At 44.4% G+C, this 12315-nt stretch overlaps 1 protein-coding gene across 1 annotated transcript in view; it reads left to right on the top strand.

Moving 5' to 3' along the window:
- Positions 1-11903, top strand: part of LOC119164891 (neuronal acetylcholine receptor subunit beta-3) — a 29888-nt gene extending 17985 nt beyond the window's left edge. Inside the window, exons 6-8 of the mRNA XM_075873187.1 lie at positions 5658-5815; positions 6942-7201; positions 8131-11903. Of these exons, the coding sequence (XP_075729302.1) occupies positions 5658-5815; positions 6942-7201; positions 8131-8411 (699 nt within the window). The 3' untranslated portion in view covers positions 8412-11903. The remainder of the gene's footprint in view (positions 1-5657; positions 5816-6941; positions 7202-8130) is intronic.
- The last annotated feature ends 412 nt before the right edge of the window (positions 11904-12315 follow it).

Genomic DNA, 12315 nt, shown 5'->3' with positions numbered 1-12315 from the left:
TGGCTGGATGTAGGCGCGTAAGCATGTACTACCTTCATCTTGCATCTTTTATTCAGTTTAATTACAATACCTACCACCCCTTCATTAATGCTATATTATTCCTTTTTTTTTTACGAGAATTCATTCTTCTCCGATTCACCAAAGAGGGGGGGGGGCGGTTGTAAAGTCTGTCGCATACATTGGCGGCCTAATAGGAGATTGAAAGAGCAATAGGACGTTTTTCGTAGCCAAACGTTGCTCAGGTAAACATAACCAACAGCCAAGTGGCACGTAAAAGTTACCTTTAACTGTGTGTTCGAAATACCTTCCCATAGCACCAGGCCCCGATGGAATAACAAATACAATGCTAAAAATACTTCACAGGGAATATCCGAATGATCTGTTAGGTCTCGTCAATTATTCCCTTAGAAGAGCATGGATCCCTACTGAATGGAAGATTGCGAAAATTATACCATTGCTTAAGAAACAGGGGGCAGGCTATAATTTAGACAACATACGACCGATAGCCTTAACATCTAATGTAGTAAAACTTATTGAAAGGGTACTTCATGGTCGTATAATTAGGTTTATTAACGAGAAACAACTGTTGAGTTCTTCCCAAATTGGCTTTAGATCTGGATATTCTATATGGCATGCACATGTAGATCTGGAAAGTCGTATTCATATTGCCCGTCACAAAAAGCACTTTGCGGTTTTAGTAACGTTAGACATATGTAAAGCATATGATAGTGTAGAGTATTCTATCTTGACTAATCAGTTATGGAGTCATGGACTTCCACCTTATATAGTAGCATGGGTGACGGAATTTTTAAGTAGAAGAGAATTCTATTGTTATCAAGGCGGTTTCTCTTCCTGTAAGCACAAGCAAACTCGAGGTGTACCTCAGGGGTCAGTACTTTCCCCGGTTTTATTCAACATATTGCTTAGTACCATCCCCGTTCATCCAGAAGTGAAAACCTATGTTTATGCCGATGATATTGCTTTCTTTGCTATGTCACATGACTTCCACTGTCTCTACACTATCTTGCAAACATATCTTAATAAAATAGAACATTGGTTGGATGGATTGATGTTGAACCTCAATACCGGTAAATGTGCTATTCTCGTTTTTCCAATCAAAGATCCCGTGCACATATCTATCAATTACAAGCTTCAAGATATCCCACAAGTACAATCATTGAAATATCTTGGAGTTATGTATAATGAGCATCTAAATTGGCGCCCTCACATTGAATACATCGCGACAAAAGCAGTACGCGCGATGGGGGTATTGCGGAGGTTGAGCAATTGCAGATCAGGTATGAGAAGAAAGGCACTTTTGATTATATATAAAATGTATGTCCGACCTGTGTTGGAGTTTGGCTGCATTCTTTTTTCTGGTGCGCCAGCCTACAAACTTCGGCCGCTCGTTCTGTTGGAAAGAGAGGCTTTACGGCTCTGCTTAGGACTTCCAAAGTATACTGCAAATGCAGTGTTATACCTTGAAGCACGAATACCAACCTTATTATGTCGCTTTAACATTCTTACTGTGCAGACCTTTTTACGACTATATGAAGCACCATTTAACCCTGAACAAATTATTTTTATTTCCAATCCTGACCTATTCTTCTCCGTGCATTGGCCCAGGTTTACCAAACCACAAATAGTATTTGTTCAATCGTTACTTGAGCCCCTAAATGTACACGTTCGTGATCTGATTCCTTTAACTGAGCAACAAAATTCTCCAGAAATTGTTTACCATGATATCTTCCCAACTCACGCAAAGCTATTACCTACAGGCATTTTAAATGGTTTATTGCAGGACCATTTAAGTACTCTGCCAACAAATGTCATTATAGCAACGGACGCATCTCAATCACATGAAAAATCAGGCGTTGGAATATATTGCCCCGTACTTGAATGGTCATTTTCACTTCGCTTACCGGACTTTCTTCCTGTCTTTCTGGCTGAATTCATGGCAATAATGTTAGCTTTGCGAAAAGTAAATATTTCCATTCCAGTTGTAGCAGTCATAACTGATTCATTATCAGTGTGCTCTTCTCTGTCCGCATCTGGTCATTCACCTATAGTGAAACTTTTTAAATCGTTGATCCCCTGTCATCTCCGAAGTATTCATTTAATCTGGACACCAGGGCACAAAGGTTTGTTATTAAACGAAATAGCTGATTCTCTTGCGAAGGCATCCCTTTCGACACCAATTATTCCTATTTTCCCCCATACAGTATACATTACGGTGGCGCGATTTCGCACACTTAAAATCAGGCAAAATTTATCTGACCCTGCACTGACGGCTTCTCCAGAGTACAAACACTTGTTATTTCCCTGGCGCAGTGAATTGACTAAATCAAGGATGATGGAAGTTGTCATCACGAAATTTCGTTGCCACGTTACCTCCCTCAATTTTTACTTGCATAGATCAGGCATATTGAATTCCCCTATGTGCATTTATTGTAATCAAGAGGAAACGATCAGTCATTTTTTATTACATTGTCGCCGTTTCGATTTATTCAGGCAAAGCATACTAGCACCACCTCTTCAAAGACTGGGCTTGCAACTATCACAGCCTGATCTTCTTTCATTTGGAGCCTCTACACTGGGTTTCAGCCACAGGGATGTTTTATTCGCCGTTCAAGAATACATCACTGCGACTAAACGATTTTCTTGCTAAATTGCTGTCTCAAAATTTTTCTTATTTTTTTCTGGAAACTTGATATCGGTATTTCAAATCAAAATTAAGTTACAAAAAAAATTGTAGGAATGACACAATGCTGAAAGTTTAGGGCAAATTCACCTTAAAATCGGCCAATCCCCTTCTTTGGGTACGAGCCATTTCTACAGGGAAACAACAACAACAACAACCTTCCCATATAGATTGTTGGCAGTGATTACCAAAGCCAGACTATAAAATTCCAAAGCATTAGCGTTTTTTTACACAAATAAAACTTTAATAATTCAGCGGGAGTTCGAGCTCTCCTTGCCTTCCATATACGACCGCGGTAAGTTTGAAAAAGAGTACGGAACAACTTTCCCCATTGCTGATCGTATCACATCGGTATGGGAGTTTGTACGGTAGTGTGACGAAGCTATCACGGGAAAACTTTTTCAGAATTCGCCATGACCGACCAGAGCTTCAGGGATCTGCCTCACGCTTGGACGGGAAGCTAGAGAGAATACGAATTTTTCGCGTATTAGTATATAAGGTAAAATTCTACAACTACGAGAACGCCTCTTCTAATTATACACGAGAGGACGCTTAGTAAGTCAGGGAACGCGCGAATAGAAAATGCGGTTGGAGACACCACCTTGAGATGCGCGCATCGAACACCGTGATGTCGCAGATTTCGACGCCATCTACTGGGTCCTACGTGATCCCTAGTGGGTAAAAATAGAGGTACGTTGTGATATGAGGGGCCATAAATGTATCATAGGCGTTCCAGCGAATTTCATCCAGCCAATGTCACGAAAATGCAAAAATTAGAGTTTGAATACAGTGACGTCACGCGAACGAATTTCGGCGTAAAATTTAACAATGAAAGTTCAGCCTCGATTTTCGCCTCTCATGACGAGCTTGTGATGGTGAAACTTGAGAGATTACAGTTCTTGGGAGGAGGAGAAAGCAACAAAAGGGAGAAGGCAGGGAGGTTAACCAGAAAGACATCCGGTTGGCTACCCTACACTGGGGGATTAGGGAAGGGGACAAGAAAGACGAGAAAGAGGGAAGAGAGGGAAAAGAAAAAAAATGGTTGGGGAGAGACTGACAGTAATTTCACTGCAGCGTGTAGAACTCTATACCGCATGTCAGAGGCGTTCACACAAGCCCGTCTTTCTCAGGAAACACAGCAGGGCTTTCACTGCCTTGTGGGCTGTCGAGGCATGTGGACGTTGCTGTAATAGCACCTGCACAGAAAGAGGCCGAACATCCAGTCGTCGCATTGCGTTGGCAAGTACTTGTCTATCTAAGGCAAATCGAGGACAATGGCACAGCAGGTGTTCGATATTTTCGTCGGTGCCGCAAACATCGCACGCCGCACTGTCAGTAATTCCGATTAACGTGGTATAAGCTTTCGTGAAAGCAACTCCCAGCCCAAGGCGATAGAGAAGCGAAGCTGCACGTCGATGTAGGCCGGGTGGAGGCCGGAGTTGTAGTGAAGGGTCGAGCTCGTGCAGTCTTGTACGTCGTATGCTTGGTGTGTTCCACTCAGTCAGTGTGAGACTGCGGGCCAGTTGACGAATCTGCCTCGCCGCATCCGCTCTTGAAAGCGGAATCGGAACGCTGTTCGCTTCTTTATGTGACGTTCGAGCAGCATGATCTGCAGAATCATTGCCGCCTATACCACAATGCCCAGGTAACCACTGAAAGACGATGTCGTGGCCTTTTTGTATTAAAAGGTGGTGAAGTTTCACGGTTTAGTAGGTCAACTGGTCGTGGCGTCCGCGTCGGAGAACTGGTATCAGGCACTGTAACGCTGGTTTTGAGTCAGAAAACGCAGCCCATTTACCTGGTCAATCTTCTGAATTGATGAGTTCCAGTGCATTGCGCAGAGCCTCGAGTTCTGTCGTCGTTGACGTTGTCACACGTGAAGTCTTAAAACACTGAGTTACCCCTTGTGATGGTATAACCACTGCTCGACCTGAACTAGACGGCGTAGTAGAGCCATCCATGTAAATGTGCACGTGGTTACTGTAGTTTTGTTCCAGTATGAATAGACTCAGTTGTTTCAGGGCATGTGTCGGTAAGTCCGATTTTCTCCTCATTCCTGGAATCACTAAGTGAACTCGCGGCCGGCTCAAGCTCCAAGGAGGAAGCAGTGGCTTTGATGCAGGTGCGTACGTCTCAGTAAACGATGAACGATGCTCAGAATGCGCGGTTAATCAATGTAAGCCAAGTCATCGTCTCACTTTAGTGTCCCTTTAGGCAATTTGTTTCTCCTTTTGTGACGACGAGCGCACTGGAAGCTAGTTACACAGGGAGGGACGACAGGCGTGTGAAGAAACTACGTCATCGAGCGTGATGACCTTTAGCGCGGGTAATGAAACGTCACCACTCTTTCCCGATGTGATTCCTGTGAGCGCTAGAGTTGGTGCTATGTCATTTTTATCACGCTGCGACAACCGTTGGCAGGAGGCGCATCTGATCCAAATGAAGCTTTAGATTAATGTCAGTTGCAACCTAATAGCAGCAATCTGCTGTTTGGGGACGTCAGCGTGCGCACCATTCACTGTAGTGTCTGAAGACTCTGTTTAAAAGAGAGCATACGAGAGAAAAAGCAACTTCGCCCCCCCCCCCCACCACCACCACCACCAGTCGTGAACTCTACATATCGTGCACGACTACGAAATTTGGATTAAGTGTGCACCGCAAATTTTTAGGAGCGTAACAACCCCAAGGAAAAAAAAGGAGGGGGGGGGGAGAGTACTTTTTCTGTCCCCTGCAAGTTGTTGCTTTTCTGAAAATTTGTAATCGTGGCAAACCAGCGCATCAAATCCTACATTCTTCACAGCAGTTTTTGCTGTTTGCAGAATGTGTTGCTTCACCTGCTCTGAGGGGTGCTCCAGGACACCCCTTATTATCTACAGGAATGACAACGTTGCTTCTGTACTTCAGACACAAATAAACCTTTTACGTTTCTTATCGTATCCGTGTCTCTTCCTTATAGGCAGACATGACGAACTTCCCCAAGGACCGACACGAATGCGTCGTGGAGTACTGCGCCATACTGGACACGGTGAAGGACGTGAACCTCACCGTCGGCGATGTGGGCACCGAGGCCAACGAGGACTCGGAGTTTCGGCTCGTCTCCCTCACCTCCAAGACGTACGTACAACGTGCCACAAATTATCCGCTAGGAGTTGGTTAAAGCTTCTCCTTTGCACAGCCGTACGAACTAGTGAAAGTCCCAACAGGGAGAGTAATTGCGTAAACGAGGTGCACCTGTAGGGAATTCAGTCAAGCCATAAGAGCTACCCCATATTCGCTAAGTCCATTCCTGTACCGACATGAAAAACAGGGCTAAATACAGGTGACGTACATTGGAGTCGACACAACATTCGTCCGGATAGCATTTGTTCCCATGAACACTGTAGGTCCTAAACATTGCACTACACAATGTTTGGTCACGTGATAACACGGAAATTGGCAAGGTACAGTCATACGGACACAGAAAAACTCACCGAATTCCTTATGCGTTTGACCAGGACGAATCGAAGGCGAACGCCTTGTTCTTTTTCTCCCCAGTCAATGTATTAAAGCTTCCCCACTCACCCCTCTGAAAAAGCCTGTAACACCTAACTTTATTTTGCGTGGCCTCTGGGATCACAGGCATTGCAAGCTCTCTGCACCTCACAGCCTCCGTGATTGCACAGCCTCCGTGATTGGCCTCTTTGACCATTGTTCCGACGATGTCACGCGGTCACATCATGACGCGACGGCAAACGTTATCTGTGATCTTTAGTGTGCTGGTTGTTTTTGACGTCATGGTGATGTCACGTAAAGTCATCACGATACTTTTTGTTGCATCACTCGATCGTGGTGACGTACACGCCGCGGGAAGATGATAGAGGGCGACGGTTAATTATCTGTTGCGTTTGACGAGGCATGATAGGGCTCACGTCCTAAAGTTTTGCCACGAAGCTTCACATAAAACTATACGTTCTGGTCGAAGTATACATACATTATAGGGCACCAATTTATTCATGCCCAACTTGGGCTGACACACACTGAGGATATATACACAAATGAGGAAGTTGTGCAAATGATGACGATATATGTGCAGTTGACAAAGAAGTGTCAGTGACTGCGTTCGCAATACCTATAATAAGCCTAAAAGGTTGTTTTTTTTTCTCGATAACTTCCAAGCACACCACTCGACTTTCACATCTTGTTTATTGGTAAGAGTGCCCGTTTTCACGATCTTTCATTCTTTTCGTGCTCCTCTTTTCAGAGAGATAAACGAATTTGAGGAGTACGGCAGCTACTCTTCGGTGGTCTACCGCTTCGTCCTGCAGAGACGCAACCTGTTCCAACACTTCACGCTCCTCATTCCGACGGTCGGCGTGGTGCTGCTTAGCCTACTTACACTGTGGCTGCAGCCATTGTCGGATCGGCGTTTCGCCGTAGCCGGCGCCACGTTCCTGGTGTCGCTGCTGTTGCTGTACCGGGCTGACGACGTGGCAGCTGGGTCCACGCAAGTGCCGAAAATAAGTGAGAATAACGCTAAGTATTTACGCCACCACCACCACCACCACCACCATCATCATTTCGTTTCATTTCATTTTATTACCTTAAAGACCCCACTAGGGCGTGTTACATAAGGAGTGGATGTAGAGAAATTATACAAAAATGAAAATGCTAACCGTGTATGCTAATTGCGAGACAGACAATGTGTTACATTTTGTAAAAATAAACTCGGCCAGGTAACGGCGGCAGTGCTGTGGGAAAGGTCGTTCCATTCAGATGATGCCCGTGGAAAGAAGGAGGCAGAAAATGTCTTGGCGTGGCTGCGTGGACGGATCATCATCATCATCATCATCAGCAGCAGCAGTTGTGTACTCCCACATAGGAAAAAAGGGCCTCTCCCACGCTTTGCCATTTCACCCAGTCTTGACCTTCCGCGGTCACGTGATCCACTCAGTCTTAATCGTTATTACGCATGATCTAAAGCTCAAAGTGGCAATGAAGCGTGGTTGATACCGACGATACGAGCCTAATTAGAGGGATGTCTGGAGTTTGTCATGCGGAGGGATGATTGTAGCGACACACTTTTTTGTATGATATATCTAATGAGATAATATATATGAACACCGTCAAAAGCATTCATTTATGGTGGGGGGATCTTGCCGAGGTAAGATGAAATATGGAAGAAGTATTATTTCACCACGTAGACTAAAACAGTGGTAGACAAAGGTTACAGCACAAAGACAACCGGTATTATTATCGACGAGAAGCTAAAGGTGGTAAGATGAACGTGTTTTTCGTGGTAGTAACACTTGTAGTAGATTGTATAGCAAGTGTATCAGTTAGATTAGCTGAACATAATTGGCTTATTTCAGACGACGATTGCGTTATCATGTGGTTGAAGATGGCGCTGATGTCACCGGTAGTTCTTCAATGTTGATCTCACCCTCTTGCAGCCATCGTGTTGAGTACCAACGTGCTGATCAACGCGCTGACAATCGTTGCCACCGTCGTCAACATGAACCTCACCAGGTTCCTACCAACGGTGCGGGCGCTACCTCCGGTTGTCTGCAAGGTCGCGGGATGGATCGCCACTGGTGTGCCCCTGGTGTGTCCAGGACCGAAAGTCTCTGCTGAAAGCACCGCGGACGACGTGGCGCGTACCGTGACCAAGGCACTCGATCGCGTATTCTTCGTGGCTTGCTTAACTACATTCACCGCCATCGTAGCAGTGTAGGAAAAAAACAAAACAAAAAAAATTCCGCCATATCCACGAAGTGAATGATGATGAGTGGGCGAAGCTCCGGAGGTAAACCTGGTAAACCATGAATCCTCTGTACATTTTGCCCACTCGATTTTATTACATCGCTCCCCCTAGCGTACGTCGCCGCACTAAATCGAACGATTGCCTTCAACCAATGACACGCGCCATGTGTGACATCATTCCTATTTTATAAGATCTCGCGTCTTTCATCAACTACAAGTACCGCTTTCTAGTTTATAACATCTTGCATCTTGTCATCATCAGCTACAAGTACCACCATCTAGTAAACACTACAAGAACTAAACGAGAGGTGGCTACATACAGGAGACGGTACCGCCATCTAGTGAACACTGCAAGAACTAAACTAGAGGTGGCTACATAGAGGGGACGGTACCGTCATCTAGTGAACACTGCAAGAACTAAACTAGAGGTGGCTACATACAGGCTAAGGGGACGCACAGCCCACGCCCTAAGGAGCTTCGCCCCTAAAATCGGCCCCGTATCTGCATGTAATCTCCCAATGTCGTCCAAAGATGATCGTCTTGCGTGTGGAGAGAGTGAACAAAACATTTATTTGATGTTCTGCGCAAGAAAATCGGTGAATGGTATACCGGAGGCGCCGCGTTAGAGTGCCTCGAGCGTGCAGCGGAGACGAACGAGCGCATTGAGGCAAAGTGTACACGAGCGCCATCTGGCATTTATCTTCGAAAACGAAGGAAGGGTTGCGCGCCTGCGGAGAAAGATGCGTGATAAGTTGTAGAACGTGAGGCGACGGGTAGGTGCCACCACCACCTCGTCTTACTTAGCAAAGCGTTGGAAACGCTCCTCGTTCCGTGCAAGCGTTGCATGGTAAGTGCAGCGTGATAAGCGCTAGTGTCCTTAAAATTACTTATGTATGCGTTTTCTAGTAAGAGATGCATATGCAGAATATATGCGTGTTGTTATGGTGCCCCGGACATGCGCAATAATTGCTTCTTATATTGACAATTGCACAAGCATGAACGCTCAACCTTGAGCAACATTGGTTGACGCTGCGGATGGGGTCGACCGTTTCAAGTACCCGATGCCGGTAAGAGTTAACAAACAGACAAATGTATAGACCGGCCGACAAACAGACAGACCTAAAATTTTTGCGTTGAAGGTCCCCAAGAAAGACTATCGTCTTTAAAACAGCCTTCGCGAAATCTTTTGTGGACGCTAACAGTGTGACAACTCCAACTTCTGTTTGAAACAAGTCAGGTACTTTGATGCAATATAGCGCTTTTCCCGATAACAAATCAGCAGGCGCAGTGATCAGCGGCTTTATATGTGCGCAATAAAATGGTCCACACAACCATGCTCTAAGCCATAGCGATTTCGCAATCGCCGCAATAAAGTTCCTTCGGCAGTGGTACAAAATTCGAAGCGATAAAATGCTGCCAGAGATGTTCCCGGTGCGACTATTATGTCATTGTTTACAATCTCGGAAATGTTTCGCGAAAAAACGTCCAAATAACACGCCATATTGTGGCCAGAAGACAGAGTATTGAGCGATGGCTCTTTCCTTTGATAGAACAACCTAAATAAACAAAAACTGCCGAGGAAGCTAAGGAAGGCACAGAGGGCATTACTTGGATGCTTTAAGCGTACAAATAGTTATTGGTACAGCGTCGGACACGCTGAACGTTCTCGATTCTGTCCTTTGTCAAGTTGAAGTAAGTCCGCATTAATTCATTTCCATTTATTACACAATGAAAATTAAACCGTAGAATAGTGTCTTTTAAACCTTTTTTTTAGTTTCAATAGTTACTAAGGTTATTACGCCACAGTTTGATAATTTTGAAGCTCAGCAACTTGATTACTTATAAGGTCCAATTGTTGCCTACACGGCGAACACAGTCCTGGGAGCCTAGATATAGCATTTAGTAGCAATTCATTTTTGGATGACAATGCCTTCTTCTTTCGCGCTTTTCGCGCTTGGCCATCGGTCAGAGTAACGGGCTGTCTGTGCCATCAACGGCATCAGCCAGCCTCTGAGCGGCAGATGGTGACTATATTGATGATGACCGTGCTCTGCCCATCTTTAAAAAGGGAGATCGCTTAGCACTAGGAAATTACCGTCCAATCTCACTAACTTCACAATGTTGCAAAATTATCGAACACCACATAGCTACTAGTATAATCAGGTTTATTGAAGAACGCTCTATATTAACCAAGTGTCAACATGGTTTTCGGAAAGGATTATCTACCGTAACTCAACTCGTCACTCTGTTTCACTTTCTTGCATTAAACATCGATGGACACGGTAGGACAGATATGCTCGTCCTGGATTTCTGCAAAGCCTTCGACAGAGTTACCTATAGTAAAATCATTTCCAAACTTAGAACAACAGGTATACCAGAAATATTTGTTTGTTGGATCTCTGCGTATTTAAATAATCGCGAACAGAACGTTGATGTAGGGGGCCAGTATTCGGACTGTCTTCAGGTCACATCGGGTGTACCACGGGGCAGTGTGTTAACCCCATTTAATTTTTTTGTTGTACATCAATGATATTGTTGATGTTATTCACCCTAGTGTAGAAATAAGGTTATTTGCAAATGAATATGTGTTTTGTTCGAAGAAATACGTTCCACTAACGATTTCAACGATCAGAGTACTAGTCATGGCAATATTTGTGAATGGTGCAACAAAGAGGGAATGTGTCTCACGCGAACAAGTGTGCTTTTCAGTGACTCGCAAAAAAAATCCACAATTATATGCATACGTTTTAGTGTCTTCACCACTACAACAAGTAAACTCCTACAAATACCTTGGTGTTACACTAGGTTCTAACTTATCTTGGAATCACCATATTGATAAGGTTTGTTCATCAGCCTTTCGCAAACTATCTATTAGTAAATATAAAATTAGAAGTGCTACCACGAATATTAAACTACTTTGTTACACTGCCCTTGAGCAAACAAAACTAGAGTACGCCAGCATAGTATGGGACCCTTACACAAAACGTAATATATACACTATTGAGCGTATTCAAGGCAAAGCTCTTAGATTCATATTCAGCAAGAAATTCAAGTTAGACTAGCCCTCAGAATAAATGCTGGCCAACAACATTCCCTTATTGCAGACGCGAAGAGAAAAAGCTGGATTAGAATTCCTTGATCAACGTTTGAACGAAAAACTAGCTCTACAGACCCATCCCCGCATTTGGTACCCATAAGTAGCCGGCCCACCCGACACCACCACCCAAAAGCCTTGATCCCATACTTTGCTTGCACAGACCTACTGAAGTATTCGTACTTTCCAAGAACCCCATGTGAGAGAAACCGTCTTACTAATACATGTGATGAATTACCTTACCAAACAACCTTCTTCACTCTTTATTGTTTCGCTCTGCAATTATTTTATTTGTATTTGTATATGTATTACCACTCTGTTTGGACCTTGAGTCTGCAGTATTGAATAAATAAATAGAAATATATCGTAGCATTGAGCATGTGGCATTGCTACCGCCGGTCTAAATGGAACAGACGCGCACAAGTGCACGTACAGGCACTCCCTTGCCGCGTGGCAGTATAGACAGATGAGAGACACCTCGGTCTGAGGCCGCGGTAAAATAAAGCCGCGCGAAATATAAAGAGAGAGAAAGGGGAAAAAACAGGCAGAAATATAGAAAGAGCAGGAAAGAGAAACAACAAGCTGGAGACAGAAAGAGAAATGGAAAAAGATGGAAAAGAAAGAAAGAAAGGAGGAGTGAAAAAGAAAAGCGAAGAAAAGCACAAAGAAGGCTGCCCGACTCCGCACGTTACTAAGACATACAGCCCCCTACCACGAAGCTACCTCAATTTTTTTCACAGCGACAGTTGTCATGGGATCACAACGAGAGTCGAGTGCCCAG

The sequence above is a fragment of the Rhipicephalus microplus genome, chromosome 9, assembly GCF_043290135.1.
Source record: "Rhipicephalus microplus isolate Deutch F79 chromosome 9, USDA_Rmic, whole genome shotgun sequence".
Lineage (NCBI taxonomy): Eukaryota > Metazoa > Arthropoda > Arachnida > Ixodida > Ixodidae > Rhipicephalus > Rhipicephalus microplus.
The sequence above is the reverse complement of the archived record's forward strand: the minus strand, read 5'-3'. Positions and strand labels throughout refer to the sequence as shown.